General features: G+C 40.0%; 1 protein-coding gene and 1 pseudogene across 3 annotated transcripts in view; one reads left to right on the top strand and one right to left on the bottom strand.

The window, feature by feature from the left end:
• The window catches only part of DDX4 (DEAD-box helicase 4), an 80,665-nt gene extending 58,781 nt beyond the window's left edge, over positions 1-21,884 (bottom strand). For 2 of the 3 annotated variants that reach the window (XM_030798596.1, XM_030798597.1), the window contains exons 1-2: positions 20,894-20,972; positions 13,557-13,617 (exon numbers count right to left, since the gene is read on the bottom strand). In XM_030798596.1, the coding sequence (XP_030654456.1) occupies positions 13,557-13,617; positions 20,894-20,962 (130 nt within the window). In that variant the 5' untranslated portion in view covers positions 20,963-20,972. Of the gene's footprint in view, positions 1-13,556; positions 13,618-20,893; positions 20,977-21,799 lie in introns of those variants that run through there. The other variant, XM_003265934.3, reaches the window with a different exon arrangement.
• Positions 2,019-3,990, top strand: LOC105737819 (annotated as a pseudogene).
• Positions 21,885-23,698: the final 1,814 nt, after the last annotated feature.

Here is a 23,698-nt window from a genome sequence, read left to right as displayed (position 1 = left end):
TGAATGTAATGATATGCTGTCCTTGATATATATCATGGCAATCCCCATAATACATACTATACATAGCAATAAAAATAAATAAGCCTCTAATACCAATAAATGATGAAGTATAGATGCTCTTCTTGAATGCTATGAAATCCACCAAAATAAACCAAAAGAAATGAAAATGAAGTCCATTTAAAATGAATTTAGTGTTAGTGTAAACAATCCCCAATAACTGACCACAAAGAATATCTTCCAATATAGTTACACTTGGACCAAATCCAAAGAGGCTCAAATATTGAACAAGAACTTAAAAAAAATTCCATATACTAAAACCACCAAGCAAAAGAACCCAATTATGTATGAGACTTCAGTATGCGCTCTAGGACTCTATAATCTTCCAACCTTTCTCCACAGTGATTTGCCTAAACCAGAGTGAGGAAAATTAAAGGAAGATGAGAAAAGACTCGGTGGCAAAGAGTTTTGAAACTATTTAGTGGTGCTTAGGGCTGCCAGCTGTCCTGACTGCTAATCCCTTTCATTATCCCAAGTAACTGAAACACTAAACACTTAGAATTCAGTGTCAAGTCTTCCAAGAAGAGACCTCAGAGTATAACAGTAATGTGCATACAAATTACCTGGTGATCTCATTAAAACATACATTCTGATGCAGTAGTTGTGGATGCGGTATGAGATTCTTCATTTCTAACAAGTTCCCAGGTGATGCCAATGCTACTGTTCTGCCAATCACATTCAGAGAAGATTTTTATATCCACCAAAAGACATGAATTGGAAAACATTCTTAAGAGAACCATTCATAATAGGCAAATACTGGAAACTACAAAAATGACCATCAATATTTTAATTTATGGTATATTTACATAGGGAATATCATACATCCACAAATAACCTATAACTATTTCTAACAACTTGGAGAAAACCTCAACAAAAAAAGAACACAATGCATGATGCCATTTTATATAACTGCCATTTATAGGGAAAACTGATCTATGCTGTTAGAAATCAGGATAATAGTCACCTCTGGAAAGAGGGACAGTGCCTGGAAGAAAAAGGAAGGCTTCAAGGGTGCTGTTAATAATGCTGTTTTTCTTGATCTGAGTGCTGGCTTGCAGGGAGTGTTCAGCTTGTGATAATTCAGTGAGCTGTACATTTATGTTGTGCATCTTACTGAAATACATATTGAATCTATGTGTACACTATGCTTCAATAAAGTTTTAAAAAAAAACAATCTGCCCTAGACAGTTTTATGGACAAATTCTATACAACTTGTAAAAAAAACAGGTAATTTTCATGTTCCGGAGCTTACTGGAAAATACGAAAAGCTTGAAACCAAAACCAAGTGAGGACAACATGACAGAAGAAAACTATACACCAATCTTACATTAATTCAGAAGTGCTAAATAAAATATCTAATTTCATCCAGTACTACAATAAAATAGTCATGTAAGGCTTAGCCCAGGAATACAAAGTTCATTTAAAAATTCATTTACTACATTAATAGATAGAAGGGAGAAATAATAGAAATCAGTGATTCTAAAAAGCCATTTGATAACATTCAACTGCCATTCCTAAACAAAACAAATATTCAAGTAGAAATGAAAAGAAACTCTCTTGGCATGGTTAAAAAAATAACTATTAGTAGCCTAATGCAAATACCATAATTATAAAAATTTGGGAGCATTCCCATTGAAGTGAGGAAAAGCCTAGATGTTTGTTATTTCTACTATTCACCAATGAACTGTAGATTTTATCCAATGCTTTAAGACAACAAAGAACAAAATCGTTTAAGAGATAAAATTTGTATCACACATCAGCAAGGAAAAGACAGAATGCTTAGATGGTGCTGGAAAAAACCAGGTTGTTATAGGGACAGAAATAAAATTGGGTCCCTATTTCTCACCACATTGAAAAAAAGGGATTCAACGGTACATTTAAAAATGGTTAGGATGGTAAATTTTCTATTATGTCTAGTTTACCACAGTTCACAAACAAAATTCCTCAATAACTAGAGACCCATGGTCAGGGCTGACCAGAAAAACTTTAACGTCAAAGATTCCTTTTTTGTGAGTCATTTAGGTATATTCATATTGCATACACTATGTCTTGATTTGACACTCAAATAAATATGGCCACCATGATTCAAAAAGGATGAGTTCAGATGATTAAAAACTCAATGTGAAAGGCAAAAAGTCTAAGGAAGATAATGTAGGAGGCTACTTTTTGACAGAGATGGGGAAGAATTTCTTAAACTACAAAATCAAATCAAGAAGCAAAAAAATTATTTAATAATTTCAGAATTAAATTTTTGATTAATAAGGCATATCATGAAGAAAGCTGACAGACAACAGAATGGAAGAAGATATTCAGTGTCTAAATCAGGAAAGAGCCTAAAATCTAGAATATTAACAATGCCTGCCAATCAACAATAGGAAGAGCTAGCTCAATAGAAAAATAGACTAAAAATATGAACAGGCAACTTACAAAAGCAGAAACTTACAGAATAACAACATGTATATGAAGAGACAGTCAGATACACGCATATTAAAGCAATGACACTGGGCATGGTGGCTCACGCCTATAATCCCAGCACTTTGGGAGGCCAAGGCAGGAGGATCACTTGAGCTCAGGAGTTCAAGACCAGCCTAGGCAACATAGCAATACCTCATCTCTGCTAAAAATTTTAAAAATCAGCCAGACATGGTGGTGCAAGTCTGTAGTCCCAGCTACCCAGGAGGCTGGGGCAGGAGGATTGCTTGAGCCGAGAGATTGAAGCTGCAGTGAGCTATGATTGCAGCACTGCACACCAGCCTGGACAACACAGTAAGGCCCTGTCTCAAAAAACAAACAAACAAAAAAAAGATTTTACTTTACACCCAAATAGACTGGCTAAAATTAATCAAAATTAAAAATGTCAAATGTTGGTGCGAATATAGTGACTATGAGAACCCTCACATCCTAATGATCGCAGTATAAACTGGTATAGCTATTCTGGACAGCAATTTTTGAAATATTTAGACAAATTAAGTACATTACTCCTTTCCATAACCCTGTAATTCTACTCGAGTCCACTATCCAAAGTAATTCTCACTCTGGCCCATAAATGAACATATATAAGAATGCCCATCCTACGGTAACAGAGGGGAACAGGAGGTAATCTCAGTGCCTACCATGGAGGGAGAATGGGAGTAGATAAAACTGGGTGATAAAAGTATATGAAATACCATGCAGTCATTAGAAATAAGGAAATCAATTATCAATTAGGAATATATCTTAAACAGTGATGAGGGGGAAAAGTAAAAAAAAAAAATTTCTAAGTTAAAAATACACACCAAAATATGCTCAGAAAACACACATTTAAAAATATACACAGAGCAACCATGTCCTCCACCCTTCCCTTCTGTGCTGATGCTGCCCGGCTCATGTCAGCCTCTAGCCTGCCTTCAATTAGTTGTGGAGTTCCAATGAAGAAATATTTGAGGTTAATGTAGAAATTACTAAACAATCTACACTATCAAGATCAGGTTGGAAGATCTGGGAATGAATGATTGAAGGATATGATGACCCAGTCCTCTACCAAATAATGAAGCAGTATTTTAAAAGGTCATTCAGTGGTGCACGCCCCATAAAGATGACCCTCCTCCTCCTCCTCCTGAGAATAATGAGAAGAAAAATGAACAGATAAAAATCCTGTTTGGGACCAAGAATTCCTGAAAATTCACCAAGGAACTCTCTTTGAACTTACTCTAGCTGCAAGCTATTATCAAAGGTTTGTTACATGCAAGACTGCTGCCAATAAGATCAAGGAGAAAACACCTGTAGACATTCCCAAGACCTTCAATATCAAAACGACTTTACTGAAGGGGAGGAAGCCCACATACACAGAACCAGTGGTGTGAAGAAAAGCGAAATGTGCCTGACACTGTAAAGATTGTTCCAAATACTAGTTGCACTGCTTTAGAGTTTATAATTATTAATATAAAAAAGTAGACAAATACAACAGCAAATCGACTGCATTAGCAGAATATTGTCATTGCATGTGTAGTTTGAGTACAGATTCCAAACCTATTGCTGAGTTTCTTCTAGTGTGATTAAAAGTTTTTTTTTTTTGCTCTGAATAAAACTTAACTGTGGATTCTCTACAGAAACTGACATTTTGGTATTTCCCTCCTTTTGTAAAGCAATTTCTGCCTAGTTTGTAATCCAGTTAACTTTAGTGGCCTTTTAAAAGTTAGCAATGCAAATAAAACAACTTGCAAAAAGTTTTCTAGAAAAAAAAAAAAAGGACACACACACACACACAAAAGAATTGCTCCTTTGGGGAAGGGGAGGGCAAGAAATCCCTAAAACTTCTTCCCACAAACAGCTTGTTTCAAAAATCAAACATGAGTAATAAAGAAATCGGCAAAAGCAACATAGGAGCTATACAATATAGTGAGGACAGAGAGGGAGGAAGGGAAGGCTGGAACTAGCATATACAGTTACAAAAACTTTTATCTCAGAGACTAGAGGATCCTGCTCTTCCAAACAAAACAGCCTGGCCCTGGCCCAATCACTTGACGGTAGAGCCCATCACTGCGTCCCTGCACAGAGTTGACTTTCTAATCCGCATTTTAATGATCCACCCTCAAATACAAGGCAGGCAAGGTTCAGCAGAATTTTTTTTTTTTTTAAGAGACAGGGTTTCACTCCATCAGCCCGGCCGGAGTGCAGTAGTGTGATCAATGCTCACTAACCTCAAAATTCTATACTCAAGCAATCCTCTTACCTCAGCCTCTCAAGTAGCTGGGATTACAGGTGCACATCACCAAGCCCAGCTAATTTAAAAAATTTTTTTGTACAGATAGTGTCTCACTTTGTTTCCCAGACTGGTCCTGAACTCCCCGCCTTCAGGCAATTCTCCCACCTCAGCCTCCCAAAGCAAAGGGATTAAAGGCATAAGCCACTACACCTGGCTCCTATTGACATTTCAAAGCCAAGTAACGTGAAATTGTTTTCACTTAATTTTGGAAATAATCAGATAATACCAGTTGTTTAGAAGGGTTTCCATGACTATTAAATAAAAGCAAGATGTGATATAACAGGATTCCATTTCTATAAAATACAGAATGAAAAGACGTATGTCTAAATACAATTTTAAGAGCATGAAAAGAGTATGGAAGGTAAGCATGGGTAAGCAAAGGAAAAACAAGACAGGTATTCATAAAAAAGGAACATACGTATTAATATATTATGCCAATGGCATACGATCATGTATGTGGGAATATACACAGGAATTTAAAAAATCAGAGTCAACAGACATCCATGGTGGCTAAATTTAGGGGCTAAGATTTCAGATTTTCTTTCTCCCTTTTTCCTTTTTATTAAAACAATAAGCATATTTAGGTATTCGCTTGGCTTACATTCACTGGCCTGGTTTATATTTCTCTAATAAGAAAATTTTCATAAAAAAATTCTGAAGAACTACAAAAAGTACTTGTTATCTAGAAGAAGGTAAGCAGGCAATCAATATTTTTCATTAGTGATTTTCATTAATGATTTCATTTCATTTGCCTAAATATTCATAGGTCTAATGCTAAAAAAAACCTTAGCTTTTAGTTGGTGGTTATTTCAGTCTAGTTTCTTGAAAATTCCAATACAAAACAGTGTTATGCTTTAATATACTATAAACCTAAACTTCCAATCCTTTACAAATATTGGCTTCTGTTCATACCTCAAAAAACTAGGTTTCTCCTGATTACACAGCAATCTATGCAAATAGACATGTTAAGAGGTACCTATTACGTTTATCCATTTATCTTTCTGGAATAGTCTAAGTACACACAGAGTTTATATGGTAGAAGCAAAATTAGCCCTTTGCTGGGGTTTCAGCAGGCAGGATTCCAAGAACTTCTGAGAATCTGAATATTTCTACATTAAATCACTGTGTTTAAATGTTTATAAAAGATAAACATATTTTGAAAATAGCAAGGGCATCTCTTTTAAACTTAACTTTCGTCCTTGAGCCCACCACAGCTCAAGGAGGCCTGCCTGCCTCTGTAGGCTCCACCTCTGGGGGCAGAGCACAGACAAACAAAAATTCAGCAGGAACCTCTGCAGACTTAAATGTCCCTGTCTGACTGACAGCTTTGAAGAGAGTAGTGGTTCTCCCAGCACGCAGCTGGAGATCTGAGAATGGACAGACTGCCTCCTAAAGTGGGTCCCTGACCCCTGAGCAGCCTAACAGGGAGGCACCCCCCAGTAGGAACAGACTGACACCTCATTCGGCCGGGTACTCCTCTGAGACAAAACTTCCAGAGGAACTATCAGACAGCTGAATTTGTGGTCTCACGAAAATCCACTGTTCTGCAGCCACCGCTGCTGACACCCAGCAAAACAGGGTCTGGAGTGGACCTCTAGCAAACTCCAACAGACCTGCAGCTGAGGGGCCTGTCTGGTAGAAGGAAAACTAACAAACAGAAAGGACATCCACACCAAAAACCCATCTGTACATCACCATCATCAAAGACAAAAAGTAGATAAAACCACAAAGATGGGGAAAAAACAGAGCAGAAAAACTGGAAACTCTAAAAAGCAGAGTACCTCTCCTCCTCCAAAGGAATGCAGTTCCTCACCAGCAACGGAACAAAGCTGGACGGAGAATGACTTTGACGAGTTGAGACAAGAAGGCTTCAGACGATCAAACTACTCTGAGCTACGGGAGGAAATTCAAAACAATAGCAAAGAAGTTAAAAACTTTGAAAAAAAATTAGACGAATGGATAACTAGAATAACCAATGGAGAGAAGGGCTTAAAGGAGCTGATGGAGCTGAAAGCCAAGTTTCGAGAACTACGCGAAGATTGCAGAAGCCTTGGTAGCCGATGCGATCAACTGGAAGAAAGGGTATCAGCAATGGAAGATGAAATGAATGAAATGAAGCAAGAAGGGAAGTTTAGAAAAAAAAGAATAAAAAGGAACGAACAAAGCCTCCAAGAAATTTGGGACTATGTGAAAAGACCAAACCTACGTCTGATCGGTGTACCTGAAAATGATGGGGAGAATGGAACCAAGTTGGAAAACACTCTGCAAGATATTATCCAGGAGAACTTTCCCAATCTAGCAAGGCAGGCCAACATTTCAGGAAATTCAGAGAAATTCAGAGATTCAGGAAATACAGTGAACGCCACAAAGATACTCCTCAAGAAGAGCAACTCCAAGACACATAATTGTCAGATTCACCAAAGTTGAAATGAAGGAAAAAATGTTAAGGGCAGCCAGAGAGAAAGGTTGGGTTACCCACAAAGGGAAGCCCATCAGACTAATAGCTGATCTCTCAGCAGAAACTCTACAAGCCAGAACAGAGTGGGGGCCAATATTCAACATTCTTAAAGAAAAGAATTTTCAACCCAGAATTTCATATCCAGCCAAACTAAGCTTCATAAGTGAAGGAGAAATAAAATACTTTACAGACAAGCAAATGCTGAGTGATTCTGTCACCACCAGGCCTGCCCTAAAAGAGCTCCTGAAGGAAGCACTAAACATGGAAAGGAACAACCGGTACCAGCCACTGCAAAAACATGCCAAATTGTAAAGACCATTGAGACTAGGAAGAAACTGCATCAACTAACGAGCAAAATAACCAACTAACACCATAATGACAGGATCAAATTCACACATAACAATATTAACTTTAAATGTAAATGGGCTAAATGCTCCAATTAAAAGACAAAGACTGGCAAACTGGATAAGGAGTCAAGACCCATCAGTGTGCTGTATTCAGGAAACCCATCTCACATGCAGAGACACACATAGACTCAAAATAAAGAGATGGAGGAAGATCTATCAAGCAAATGGAAAACAAAAAAAGACAGGGGTTGCAATCCTAGTCTCTGATAAAATAGACTTTAAACCAACAAAGATCAAACAAGACAAAGAAGGCCATTACATAATGGTAAAGGGATCAATTCAACAAGAAGAGCTAACTATCCTAAATATATATGCACCCAACACAGGAGCACCCAGATTCATAAAGCAAGTCCTGAGTGACCTACAAAGGGACTTAAACTCCCACACAATAATAATGGGAGACTTTAACACCCCACTGTCAACATTAGACAGATCAACAAGACAGAAAGTTAACAAGGATGTCCAGGAATTGAACTCAGCTCTGCACAAAGTGGACCTAATAGACATCTACAGAACTCTCCACCCCAAGTCAACAGAATATACATTTTTTTCAGCACCACACCACACCTATTCCAAAATTGACCACATAGTTGGAAGTAAAGCTCTCCTCAGCAAATGTAAAAGAACAGAAATTATAACAAACTGGCTCTCAGACCACAGTGCAATCAAACTAGAACTCAGGATTAAGAAACTCACTCAAAACCGCTCAACTACATGGAAACTGAACAACCTGCTCCTGAATGACTACTGGGTACATAATGAAATGAAGGCAGAAATAAAGATGTTCTTTGAAACCAACGAGAACAAAGACACAACATACCAGAATCTCTGGGACACATTCAAAGCAGTGTGTAGAGGGAAATTTATAGCACTAAATGCCCACAAGAGAAAGCAGGAAAGATCCAAAATTGACACCCTAACATCACAATTAAAAGAACTAGAAAAGCAAGAGCAAACACATTCAAAAGCTAGCAGAAGGCTAGAAATAACTAAAATCAGAGCAGAACTGAAGGAAATAGAGACACAAAAAACCCTTCAAAAAATTAATGAATCCAGGAGCTGGTTTTTTGAAAAGATCAACAAAACTGATAGACTGCTAGCAAGACTAATAAAGAGGAAAAGAGAGAAGAATCAATTAGATGCAATAAAAAATGAAAAAAGGGATATCACCACTGATCCCACAGAAATACAATCTACCATCAGAGAATACTACAAACACCTCTATGCAAATAAACTAGAAAATCTAGAAGAAATGGATAAATTCCTCGACAAATACACCCTCCCAAGACTAAACCAGGAAGAAGTTGAATCTCTGAATAGACCAATAACAGGCTCTGAAATTGTGGCAATAATCAATAGCTTACCAACCAAAAAGAGTCCAGGACCTAATGGATTCACAGCTGAATTCTACCAGAGGTACAAGGAGGAACTGGTACCATTCCTTCTGAAACTATTCCAATCAATAGAAAAAGAGGGAATCCTCCCTGACACATTTTATGAGGCCAGCATTGTCCTGATACCAAAGCCTGGCAGAGACATAACTAAAAAAGAGAATTTCAGACCAATATCCTTGATGAACATTGATGCAAAAATCCTCAATAAAATACTGGCAAACCAAATCCAGCAGCACATCAAAAAGCTTATACATCATGATCAAGTGGGCTTCATCCCTGGGATGCAAGGCTGGTTCAACATATGCAAATCAATAAATGTAATCCAGTATATAAACAGAACCAAAGACAAAAACCACATGATTATCTCAATAGATGCAGAAAAGGCCTTTGACAAAATTCAACAACCCTTCATGCTAAAAACTCTCAATAAATTAGGTATTGATGGGACGTATCTCAAAATACTAAGAGCTATCTATGACAAACCCACAGCCAATATCACACTGAATGGGCAAAAACTGGAAGCATTCCCTTTGAAAACTGGCACAAGACAGGGATGCCCTCTCTTACCACTCCTATTCAACATAGTGTGGGAAGTTCTGGCCAGGGCAATCAGGCAGGAGAAGGAAATAAAGGGTATTCAATTAGGAAAAGAGGAAGTCAAATTGTCCCTGTTTGCAGATGACATGACTGTATATCTAGAAAACCCCATTGTCTCAGCCCAAAATCTCCTTAAGCTGATTAGCAACTTCAGCAAAGTCTCAGGATACAAAATCAACGTACAAAAATCACATGCATTCTTGTACACCAATCACAGACAAACAGACAGCCAAATCATGAGTGAACTCCTATTCACAATTGCTTCAAAGAGAATAAAATACCTAGGAATCCAACTTACAAGGGATGTGAAGGACCTCTTCAAGGAGAACTACAAACCACTGCTCAATGAAATAAAAGAGGATACAAACAAATGGAAGAACATTCCATGCTCATGGGTTGGAAGAATCAATATCGTGAAAATGGCCATACTGCCCAAGGTAATTTATAGATTCAATGCCATCCCCATCAAGCTACCAATGACTGTCTTCACAGAATTGGAAAAAACTACTTTAAAGTTCATATGGAACCAAAAAAGAGCCCGCATCACCAAGTCAATCCTAAGCCAAAAGAACAAAGCTGGAGGCATCACGCTACCTGACTTCAAACTATACTACAAGGCTACAGTAACCAAAACAGCATGGTACTGGTACCACAACAGAGACATAGATCAATGGAACAGAACAGAGCCCTCAGAAATAATGCCACATATCTACAACTATCTGATCTTTGACAAACCTGACAAAAACAAGAAATGGGGAAAGGATTCCCTATTTAATAAATAGTGCTGGGAAAACTGGCTAGCCATATGTAGAAAGTTGAAACTGGATCCCTTCCTTACACCTTATACAAAAATTAATTCAAGATGGATTAAAGACTTAAATGTTAGACCTAAAACCATTAAAATCCTACAAGAAAACCTAGGCAATACCATTCAGGACACAGGCGTGGGCAAGGACTTCATGTCTAAAACACCAAAAGCAATGGCAACAAAAGCCAAAATTGACAAATGGGATCTAATTAAACTAAAGAGCTTCTGCACAGCAAAAGAAACTACCAACAGAGTGAACAGACAACCTACAGAATGGGAGAAAATTTTTGCAAGCTACTCATCTGACAAAGGGCTAATATCCAGAATCTACAAGGAACTCAAACAAATTTACAAGAAAAAAACAAACAATCCCATCAAAAAGTGGGTAAAGGACATGAACAGACACTTCTCAAAAGAAGACATTTATGCAGCCAAAAAACATATGAAAAAATGCTCATCATCACTGGCCATCAGAGAAATGCAAATCAAAACCACAATGAGATACCATCTCACACCAGTTAGAATGGCCATCATTCAAAAGTCAGGAAACAACAGGTGCTGGAGAGGATGTGGAGAAATAGGAACACTTTTACACTGTTGGTGGGACTGTAAACTAGTTCAACCATTGTGGAAGTCAGTGTGGCGATTCCTCAGGGATCTAGAACTAGAAATACCATTTGACCCAGCCATCCCATTACTGGGTATATACCCAAAGGACTATAAATCATGCTGCTATAAAGACACATGCACACGTATGTTTATTGCGGCACTATTCACAATAGCGAAGAGTTGGAACCAACCCAAATGTCCAACAACAATAGACTGGATTAAGAAAATGTGGCACACATACACCATGGAATACTATGCAGCCATAAAAAATGATGAGTTCATGTCCTTTGTAGGGACATGGATGAAGCTGGAAACCATCATTCTCAGTAAACTATCGCAAGGACAAAAAACCAAACACCACATGTTCTCACTCATAGGTGGGAACTGAACAATGAGAACTCATGGACACAGGAAGGGGAACATCACACACCGGGGACTGTTGTGGGGTGGGGGGAGGGGGGAGGGACAGCATTAGGAGATATACCTAATGCTAAATGACGAGTTAATGGGTGCAGCAAAACAACATGGCACATGGATACATATGTAACAAACCTGCACATTGTGCACATGTACCCTAAAACCTAAAGTATAATAATAATAAAAAAAGAAAAAAAAAGATATTTACCCTGAACTTAAGATCTTCATGAGAATTAGATTTGCTTTAACCTGATAAACTGACTGAAACTATCCTCACATTTTGGAAACCACCTCACTATGGGTGTTTTCCACCATAGACCAGGTTTCAGTGAGCATGCAGCTCCCTTGACCATAAAATGTTTTACCTCATCTACTGATTTTTGATAACAGAAATGATAAAACTACTACCTGATGCCACCAGGCTCTCTTCCTTATGCTAGTCAGCCTTAAAAATAGTAGCAAGTCGATTTAGAGACTCATAGTAAAGTCATAGTAACTCGAATTCACCAGAAGTAGATGGTGGTTGCCAGGATCAGGGGAGAGGTGGAAATGGGGAGTTATTTTTCAATGAGCACAGACTTCCAGTTTGGAAAGACGAGAAAGTTCTGGGGGTGGATGGTGGATGATGGTTACAGAGTAATGAGACTGTACCGAATGCTGCTGAACTGTACACATTAAAATGGTAAATCTTATGTATACTTCATCATAGTTTTTTAATGTTTTTGTTTTGTTTTTAAGAGACAGGGTTTTGCTCCATTGTCCAGGCAAGAGTGCAGTGGCATGATCATAGTTCACTGTAGCCTTGAACTCCTGGGCTCAAGCAATCCTCAACCTGCCAAGTAGTTAGGACTACAGGCACAGGCCACCATAACCAGCTAATTTTTAATTTTTTTTTTTTTTTTTGAGACGGAGTCTCACTCCATCTCCAGGCTGGAGTACAGTGGCGCAATCTCGACTCACTGCAACCTCTGCCTCCCAGGTTCAAACGATTCTCGTGCCTCAGCCTCTCCAGTGGCTGGGACTGCAGGCATGCGGCACTATACTCAGCTAATTTTTGTATTTTTAGTAGAGACGGGGTTTCACCATGTTGGCCAGGATGGTCTTGATCTCTTGACCTTGTGATTCTGACCTGCCTCAGCCTCCCAAAGTGCTGGGATTACAGGCATGAGCCACCACGCCCAGCCTAAATTTTCTGTAGATATAGACTCCAACTATGTTGCCCAAGCTGGTCTCAAATGACCTCAAATGATCATTTGATCTCCTGGCCTCAAATGGTCTTCCTACTTCGGCTTCCCAAAGTGCTGGGATTACAGGCATGAGCCACTGAGCCTGGTCAAAATTATTTTAATATAGTAACAATTGCATTTCATCCTGCTTTGGACTTCAACAATGTGAAAAACTACTGCCATGCGTTCCATTTCCCAGCCTAGTCCTACCACTTCCACCCATCTTCCCATCTACATCCACTCTGTAAAACAGAGTTGGACAACCCAAGGGGAAAAATGATGGTGGGAGGGGCAACCAAAGTGAAAACAAGTTCAGAGTAGGGTTGAAAGGAGGGTGCATCAGGAAGGATATGGGTTCCCTTACCTTGACACGTTTCTATTGTTCTCCTAAGACCTTTCCCAAATTAGTTTTCTGATCCCAAAGAAACTCACAATATCCTGATGGTATGGCAGATTTGGTTTAAACATTTATTATCCTGACAGGTCATCACCACTGTAACTTGCTTCGACAACCTTATAGTCCTATATTCTACTCCCTTATGTCAGGAACCCTGATGATGATGATGCCCTAGCAGCCTGGAAGCTGAACATGCAACTTCCAAGTTGGGCAAAGGTTTTATAGTAACCCATTAAATCAAATAATACAGTCTATACTTTCCCCTCTCTCAATTCCTCTAACTAGAAGTACCCCCATTCCACAATATCCAAATCAGAAGGAACTTGCACTAAGAAATTTTTTAAAACACCCTCTACAAGATGTCTACCAGTCTGCGGCTCATCATTCACTAGATGAAACCCTTAAACTAAAAAGGGTTTTACCTTTTTCCCATAACACATACCTGATGATGAAGCTGGAGCCCTGTTAAAATTGTCTGCATTTTCTCCAGAAGAATACCTATCCTGTGAGAAAGAAGAAAGAAAAGACTAGTTTCCTACTTTGAATACAAATGTGTCATTTATTTCACAAATACTAGAAAATTATAACAATTGAGCTTTGTTCAGAACAAAATAATGATAGACTGTAAGGTTTTCTAAATCACTGGATGTTCCTTTACTAATTATTCCAAGACATCTTCACTTTAACATTGTATATATAGTACTAATATATATCACTAGAACAGTGGTCAGAAAACTATAGCCACTGGCCAAATCTGGTGGGGCCCCTGATTCTGTAAACAGTTTGATTGGAGCACTACAACAGCAAAGTTGTGACAGACAGGTAAGGCCTATAAAGTCTAAATTATTTATTTTGTGGCCCTTTATAGAAAGGGTTTGCTGACACCTAACTTAAAATTAAAGTTTAGTCATTTAAGTCACCCATATTCCTGAAAAGTACAATCAGGCTGGGTGTAGTGGCTCTCGCACGTAATCCCAGCACTGTGGGAGGCTGAGGCAGGAGGATCACTTGAGCCCAGGAGTTCAAGACCAGCCTGGGCAACATGGCGAAACCCTAGCTCTACTAAAAATACAAAAAGTTAGCCAGGTGTGGTGGCATGAGCCTGTAGTCCCAGCTACTCGGGAGGCTGAGATGGGAGGTTCACTAGCGCCTGGGAGGCAGAAGTTGAAGTGAGCCAAGATCACACTACTCACTCCAGCCTGGGTAACAGAATAAGACCCTGTCTCAAAAAATAAAAATAGAGGCCGGGCGCGGTGGCTCACGCTTGTAATCCCAGCACTTTGGGAGGCTGAGGTGGGTGGATCACGAGGTCAGGAGATCGAGATCACGGTGAAACCCCGTCTCTACTAAAAATACAAAAAATTAGCTGGGCGTGGTGGCGGGCGCCTGTAGTCCCAGCTACTCGGAGAGGCTGAGGCAAGAGAATGGCTTGAACCCGGGAGGCGGAGCTTGCAGTGAGCCGAGATTGCGCCACTGCACTCCAGCCTGGGTGACAGAGCGAGACTCCGTCTCAAAAAAAAAAAACAAACAAACAAACAAAAAAAAAAACGAAAAAAAACCTCTACTGTGTTTATAGTGAAACCAATTAATGGTACTCTCACGTTTTAAAAAGGAATTCACTGGCCAGGCTCAGTGGCTCACACCTGTAATCCCAGCATTTTGGGAGGCCAAGGTGGGCAGATCACCTGAAGTCAGCAGTTCAAGACCAGCCTGACCAACATGGAGAAACCCCATCTCTACTAAAAATACAAAATTAGCCGGGCATGGTGACCGGCGCCTGTAATCCCAGCTACTCAGGAGGCTGAGGCAGAAGAATCGCTTGAACCCAGGAGGCAGAGGTTGCAGTGAGCCAAGATCGTGCCACTGCACTCCAGCCTGGGCAACAAGAGCAAAACACTGTTTCACACCATCTCAAAAAAAAAAAAAAAAAGATTCACTGTAAAGTAAATTCACTTATGGACTGGAAACAATTTATATATGCACCTGCCACTGCACTACAACTACAATGAAAAGGTATATCCTCAGCTATAGCATCAGAATATTCATGGTATAATTTTAATCAAATTTTTCACAGCAGTAGCTGAAGACTGTCTTTGCTCTCAAATACTAACTGTTCCACTTTCCCTACTTTAGGCTAAAGAAAATTATTTACTATTAACACACATGCATTACATTAGCAGTGGTAGAATGACTGCCAGATTTAGAAAATTCAACTTATTATAAAATCAATACCTGAATGCAGGTTAATTTTGGAACCTTCCAACATTTCTCCGGATAGCTCTAGATTAACGACAATTTAAGTAATTTTTTTCTCACTTCTAACTCTTAGGGTGTCCTTATCATCATTAATCCACATCTTTATTTCTTCTCACATAAACTTCCTTTAATTATGGCAAAAGTTCAGAGCTCTGAAATTCTTGCAGATGACAATCAGAATTTAATAATGTAAGAATGAAAGGAAATCTACAGATGATCTCTTAATCAACTAACTATATTACAACAATTACAATGTTCTTTCAAATAAGTTCATTTAACTAAGTCCCAAACCTAGAGAGAATGCACCGACGTAGGCATCTTTAGGTAACATCTATTTGCTAAAATTTCTTTCTCAAAGACACTGACTTTTAAAACTACTTTTAAAAAGCTCAAGAGTCGTCCAAAAATTTTTCTGAGTCATCATTAAGGGCACAAAAATAACAACATACTTGAAATGACTTGGGGTTTTGGTAATTGCTACAGTAAAAAAAAAAAAAAGTTCCAGTTTATTACTACCACTACCACAGACATTAAAACAAGAACAATTATCCAATATTTTCTATTTAAAATCTGAAGACTTTTTTCTTCTTGTAAGGCTCAAAGTACTATAGAGTGAATAGAGCCAAAAAAAAAAAAAAAAAAAAAAAAAGGCTGGTTTTACAAGTGTTATAAAACACTCTTACACTAAAGAACTGAAAAACTTATTAAGCTTCAAGCTATGGAACTTAATATACAACATACATCCAACTTACAAATTCCAAGATGAATTTTTAAAAAATACATCAAAAATAATTTCCAACAGAATTTTATCATAAAAAAGCTTAACTGGTTGGGCGTGGTGGCTCACGCCTGTAATTCCAGAACTTTGGGAGGTGGAGGCAGCCAGATCACCTGAGGTCAGGAGTTCAAGACCAGCCTGTCCAACATGGTGTAACCGCAACTCTACTAAAAATACATAAATTAGCCAGGCATGGTGGCGGGCGCCTGTAATCCCAGCTACTCAGGAGACTGAGGCAGGAGAATCGCTTGAACCCAGGAGGTGGAGCTTGCAGGGAGCCAAGATTGCGCCACTGCACTCCAGCCTAAGTGACAGAACAAGTCTCTGTCTCAAAAAAGAAAAGAAAAGAGAAAAGGGGTCACAGCAGAAGAAATTAAGTTAAAGATTTTGAGATGAGGTTAACCTGGATTATCGGCATGAGTCCTAATTGCCATCACAACTGTCCTTATAATAGAGAGGCAAAGGGAAATAACACAAAGACCCACAAAGGAGGCGGCAATGTGAAGACAGAACCAAGAGATACGCAGTCACAAGCCGAGGAATGCCTATAGCCACTAGAAGCTAGAAGAAGCAAAGATTCTGTCCCACAACCTCCAGAGGGAGGGCAGCGCTGCTGACACCTTGATTTTTAACTTCAGACTTCCAGAACTATGAGAATAAATTTATGTTCCTTTAAGTTACCCAGTTTCTGTTAATTTGTAATAGCAGCCACAGAAAACTAACAAGCCTTCTTCTTGTTGCCCTAATACCCCAAGTTTGTTCCCTCCTCCTTCTCAAACGTTCCTTGAGAACCTTTGCACATGATGTCCTGCTGGGACTCCTTTAAGTCTCAGGCTCATGAGTCACTGTCTGAGAGAAGCCTTCCCTCTCCAACTAAATCCACCCCGCACCAGTCTCACACACACATTTCTCTAATTTTTTATAGTACGTTTCACTATAATTATTTGGTTCTCAAACGCACTTATTCTGTCTTCTCCAGTAAAATACAATTTAACAGCAAGCACCTTATGTTCACCACTATCTCTCCAGCACCTACTAGAACTCAAAAATATGTTGAATGAATCATAGGTCTTGCCTTTAGCTTACCTCTTAAAATATTTAGCTGTAAACCATTATTATCTCTCAAACCACCCAAACGCACCAATTCAGAAATTTCAAATGTTTAACACATAAGTGTGCTCATATGCAGCTACAAATAACCCTTTTGCATTTTGATGAACACATTTTTATCACCTGTATTCTTATTTTCAATTTTGGAATATCATATATATGTTTATTTTCTTATCTCAACAATTATTAATAACATTGCTACTGCTGCTTAATAAAATTATAATCGTGGATGGTCTAATTACTCAATTACTGTTTCCACTTTAACCACAAGAGATTTTGCCTTCTGAAATGTGCCACAAAAATGGCAAATAGATCAGACAGAAGTGATCACTATACAGGCTTACTTTCATGGTCAGTTAACAAGAAGCCTCACAGCTAGTACATAAGCAACGGAATTATCTAATACACTCACCATACCCATCCATTCTAACACTCACCCCAGTAAGCCTGCAGGCAATGTGCAAATGCCTAACGGTTGAGATTTCTGGACTATATAATTGCCAGATTATCAAATCTTTCTTAACTTCACATCTTTCGCTGTTCTATTCCCAGGTGGCACACTCACTTTAAAATCTAGAATTGAGAAGTTCTACCCAAAATTCTATCAGTTATACTAGAACAATGACAAATTATTTCAAAATTATATAAGTGTATGTCAACATTAAGTCTCCAAATAAAGCTCCTGAGAAGCACTCAGAAAAGGATGATCACAGATAAAGCTGCTATAAAAGAGAAAGCCAGCTTTTTCCTGAAAACCAAATTCAGTTAGAACAAATCAAAACGGTGTCTTTAAAAGAAACAGAATGAAAGACTTTAGATTTGTTTTACATAAAAATGTAATGTATTCATCTCTAGTTTCTGCACTTTTTTTTTTTTTTTTTTTTTTTTTGAGACAGAGTCTTGCTCCATTGCCCAGGCTGGAGTGCAGCTGCCTGATCTCGGCTCACTGCAATCTCCACCTCCTGATTTCAAGCGATTCTCCTGCCTCAGCCTCCCGAGTAGCTGAGGCTACTGGCGCGTGCCACCACTCCCAGCTAATTTTTTGTATTTTTAGTAGAGAAGGGGTTTTGCTATGTTGGCCAGGCTGGTCTCGAACTCCTGGCCTCAAGTGATCTGGCTGTCTCAGCCTCCCAAAGTGCTGGGATTACAGGCATGAGCCACTGCACCTGGCCATCTCTGCACTTTTATTCAACCTAGGAAGGCAAATAAAGATCCTGATTGCACCATGTTCCTTTGAGTCAACTAAGCCAAAGAACTAATGGCACAACCAGCACAACACCAGGTGTTAAGTTTGCAGACAAATGCAAAAGATATACTACAAATTCACCCAACACAAATGTATTAAGCATCATAAGGTAGACTGGTCAACATATTCAATTTAGTATTCCCAATGTGAAGAAACTATGTTATCGAATAGCATAAAGATCCCAAAAAGGTAAATTTGAAAGATTTGACAGTCATCCTTAATTTCAGAAACCCAATGCAATAAATATGCACAACACGCTACAGCGCAGCCTGCTGCTTAAACACTTCATGAAGACAAAAATCTCAAACTAAGAAAAAAGAAATTGGACAGATGGCTATTAAGACCAGGGAGAATAAAGTATGCATCTGTGAATTAAACTCTGTATTACAACAAATCTATTGAGAACAAGGAGGAAAAAGAACGATAAAAAATGTCCTCTGAACAAGTAATTCCATTTTTGAAAAAAATTACCAAATTAAAACAAAGATGTAAACATTAATGACAGTATCAGAGTGAGAAGCTAACACCACTGAAATTCCCACAAAAGTTGTAATATGGAATAGTTAGTGCTGAAGTGTGAAGAAAGATGGATTCGAAAGTTACTGTTATATGGCTGGGTGTGGTGGCCCATGCCTGTAATCCCAGCACTTTGGGAGGCCAAAGTGGGAGGATCACCTGAGGTCAGGAGTTTGAGACCAGCCTGGCCAACATAGTGAAATCCTGTCTACTAAAAATACAAAAAAAAAAAAAAAAATTAGCTGGGCGTGGTGGCATACACCTGTAGACCCAGCTACTTGGGAGGCTGAGGCAGGAAAATCGCTTGAACCTAGTAGGCAGAGGTTGCAGTGAGCCGAGACTGCACCACTGCACTCCAGCAATAGAGTGAGACTCCATCTCAAAAAAAAAAAGAAAAAATTACTGTTATATACTATCATCAAAACTATATAAAACATGTTTGGGCTGGGCACGGTGGCTCATGACTTAATCCCAGCACTTTGGAAGGCCCAGGTGAGTGAATCACCCAAGATCAGGAGTTCAAGACCAGCCTGGCCAACATGGGGAAACCCCATCTGTACTAAAAATACAAAAATTAGCTGGGTGTGGTGGCACGTGCCTGTAGTCTCGCTGAGGGAGGCTGAGGCAGGAGAATCGCTTGACCAGAAGGCAGAGGCTGCAGTGAGCCCAGATTGCACGACTGCACTCCAGCCTGGGTGACAGAGCAAGACACTGTATCAAAAACAAATAAAAAATGTTTGGAAAAAAACAGAAGAAAATTGACTAAAAAATTTAACAGGAGTGCTTGTCTATTGGGCAAGATTTGTAGGTAACTTTCTCCACTTTTCCCAAAAAAGCTATAATATTTTTATGATGAGAAGAGAACTATAAAAAGATAACACAGTCCAGGTGCAATGGCTCGCGCCTGTAATCCCAACACTTTGAGAACGTCGCCTGAACTCAGGAGTTGGAAACCAGCCTGGGCAATATAGTGAGACTTCATCTCTACAAAAATTTAAAAAAATAAAAAAAAAGGTAACATGTTATTTCTTTTAAAAAGTTCCAAGAAAAGAAACATGATACATTTATATTAGTATTTTGGGTATTTTAATATAAACTTCACATATAGATCAAATTCAACTAAGACAAAAGATTGCATATTTTATATTTTTGTCTAAAATAAGAACTTCCACTAAGGCAAAACTTGAAATCAGAAAGTGTCAGAACTGACATACACTCGAACAGGAAATTCTGAAGGGGAAAAAAAAATCAACTTGTAGAGACACCATAAAGTAAGTAACACATGCAAAAATAATCTATTATCTTTTAAAGTACCTTCTATTAATCTTCTTAAAGCCAATTTCCAAGTCAGAACTGAAGCCCAAAAAACTAACCCCACTGTCCCCTCCTAAATTACAATGTAACTCCCCAAATGCCGTTAAGAAAAAAGATCTGAAGATTCATACAAACTGACGTTACCAACTCAATCAGCCTAGTATCATTTATCCTGAGAATCTCCTTGCACAAAATCAATTTTCAGAATTTAAAGTATCTCCCAAAACGTAATTATTGTTTTCAATTTTCCATACAAGGGTCTTTCACTGATATCAACCACATTTGTCCAAGTTTGCTTTCACCTGAAGAAGTCCTAAATCATTGAGATTTAAATTAGGTCATTAATATTTTTACATCTATTTTAGCTTTTAATTATCGAATTGCCTCAAGCTATTGTATCCTATGCGAGGCTTAGGTTGCCTCTTATTCCCCATATAATAGTTAATAACAATCACATGGAGATAAACACTGACACAGACTGTATAATTTAGAACTCTCACCACAGCGATTTTCAACTTTGATAAAATCCGTAGCATTTAATAACTTTAAATGTTATTACCTTCTCAAATATGGGAACATAGGAAGACATATGAGGGTTGATTTCTGCTTCCCAATCTTCATCTGCCATGGTGGCTTCAAGTTCTATTCAGAAAAAAAAAAATGCACACTTGGACTCAATTAGATCAGAATAATAACTTTAAAAGTATAAACTCATTGTTTCACATACACCTCTTGGAACTACCCAACTAGGTGCTGAGACCCCAAAAGTTTTTTCCAAAGAAGGAATTAGGTCTCTTCTTATCTAAAGGTGGCATTTATTTCCATCCTTTCTTATCTTTAGAAACTAGTTGAACCTCTTACCTAGTCATTCTAGCAATCGCCATGTCCCCAGCGAGACTTAGGCTTTTCCCAAAAATCTGTTCATAGACTTTATCTCCTCCCTCAAAGGTCCCCAAACGACTTACTGAATATTAAGGGAGAGGAAACTTTTTTCAGTAACTACTTAAGATTTCTCCCTTCGCATGATTAACGTCCAAGGTGGATAGGATGTTTGCTTTGGGGTGTTTCTGGCGTGCGTGGGGGCGGGGTTGGGGTACAGCGACTGGGTGAAGAGGGAGGCCTTGGATTTTAGTGGGGAAGGGAAGAAGGGTATGATCGCCCAAATCCTGCCGACAAAGGACAACCAGCTTCATCAAGGAGGGTTTGTACACAAATGGTACTAGGACCATGTCTGTTCAGAGAAAACGCTGTGTAGAGGCCGGGAAGAAGGCCCCTTCGCCTCCTCTGCAGGCCTCAAGCCCAGACTTGGGGCACCCGTGGGACTCTGAGACCCCGAGGCAGAAAGGCTTCGAAGGACGGCTTCAAAACTCCGCCTACTCCATCCACACTTTGGCCAAAGGCCGGTTACTGGGGAGCCCGTACGGCCGAGTTCAGGCCAGTTCGTGTAGAAAGGCGACCCACTTACCTCTCCGAGGCTTGCTCTCCCAAGTCTTCGCAGGCGCCCAAGCGGCTTAAACGGCTGCACGTGCAAGACGCCCACTGCGTCAGGTGCGTGGCTCCAACAACATATGGCGTCTGTTGATGATTGGCTGGTGACGGGCGCCACCAGCCAATCAGCGCTCAGACATCCAGTGGCGTCCCGCCTCCACTTCTAGCCTGCGCATTCCCTAAACGCAAGCGTTCGGGCCTCTATGGCGACGCTCTGGCCTCCTAGCCAAGTGGCCTGTTGGGCCTGCGGGTTCAAGGCTGGCTGAGGGCCCACTTGTGTCCACATTCTCTGGTGGGATCCTTATTCTGGAGACGCTCTGGATTTTCCTTGCGCAAGCTTCGCAAGCTAAAGATGTCCACCTGCCTTTTTCTAACAAAACACAATAATAAAAGGGGAAAGGGATAATGTCCTCCCTACTCGGCCTCTTTAGTGCTCTCTCCCCTTTTACCCATCACAGTCCGTGGGCGGTTGGCCCCTCGGGTTCTGCATTTCAGAGACTCGCTCCACATCCGGGGATTCCAGGTGCCTCGAAGTGCAGCTGAGGACCATGGAGGAGGTGCATTCCCTTTTCCTCCCAGTAAGTGGGGCAGGGATGAGACTCCGTCCAGCTGGGAACCCAGGAAATTGTAAAGAAAGTTAGACCCAGCTGGGCATGGTGGCTCAGGCCTGTAATCCCAGCACTTTGGGAGGCCGAGGCGGGTGGATCACATGAGGCTAGGAGTTCGAGACCAGCCTGGCCAACATGGTGAAACCCCCCCGTCTCTACTAAAATTACAAAAATTAGCCGAGTGTGGTGGCGGGTGCCTGTAGTCCCAGCTACTCAAGAGGCTGAGGCAGGAGAATCGCTTGAACCCGGGAAGCAGAGGTTGCAATGAACCGAGATCATGCCATTGATCTCTACCTGGGCGACAGAGTGAGATAGAGGAAAAAGAAAAAAAAGCCTGTAAGATTTGGGGGGTCCACCAGTTTGGAAGGAAACAGGCTCTGATCCAGAGGGAGGGAGGAAATTGGTGCTGGCATAGGTCATTCATCAAGGCTTGGATTTGTGGCCCAACTGTTTATATTCCTACGGGCACTAGCCAAAGTGGCCAAGGGTAATTTTGATACTTCATGCTGTCTTCAATCAGATTTTCTTGTTCTGCCCCCACCCCCCACCCCAAAGCAGGTAAAATCCCTGAGTATTTTCCCTAGCGCTTCAAAAAGCGTGACCATGGGCTGTTTTAAAAGTGTAGTTCTCAGAGGCCGGGCGCGGTGGCTCACGTCTGTCCGTAATCCCAGCACTTTGGGAGGCTGAGGCGGGCGGATCACGAGGTCAGGAGATGCGACCATCCTGGCTAACACGGCGAAACCCCGTCTCTACTAACAATACAAAAAATTAGCCGGGCGTGGTGGCGGGCGCCTGTAGTCCCAGCTACTTGGGAGGGTGAGGCAGGAGAATGGCGTGAACCCGGGAGACAGAGCTTGCAGTGAGCCGAGATTGCGCGACTGCACTCCAGCCTGGGCCTCAGACAGAGACTCCGTCTCAAAAAAAAAAAAAAAAAAAAAAAAGTGTAGTTCTCATTTTTGTTGTTGTTTCTGTCATTTTCCCTTCTCTGAATCTTTGAAGAAATTCCTATCTCATTCAGGAACATAAATAGCAACACAGTTTGATACTGGTACATAAAGGATAAAGCACTTAATAGGCTCAGGCTTGCTTCATACTTTTTATCTCTAGAACCATCACCACCAAGAATGTCAGGATTTATCTAGTTAGCAATAAACTTTGTCAGACTATTCTCAAGGTGATCAAAATGAATATATTTATCTATTTATTTTTGAGACAAGGTCTCACTCTGTCACCCAGAGGGGAGTGCACTAATGATCATAGCTTACCGC

Source organism: Nomascus leucogenys, chromosome 18 (assembly GCF_006542625.1).
Source record: "Nomascus leucogenys isolate Asia chromosome 18, Asia_NLE_v1, whole genome shotgun sequence".
Lineage (NCBI taxonomy): Eukaryota > Metazoa > Chordata > Mammalia > Primates > Hylobatidae > Nomascus > Nomascus leucogenys.
The sequence above is the reverse complement of the archived record's forward strand: the minus strand, read 5'-3'. Positions and strand labels throughout refer to the sequence as shown.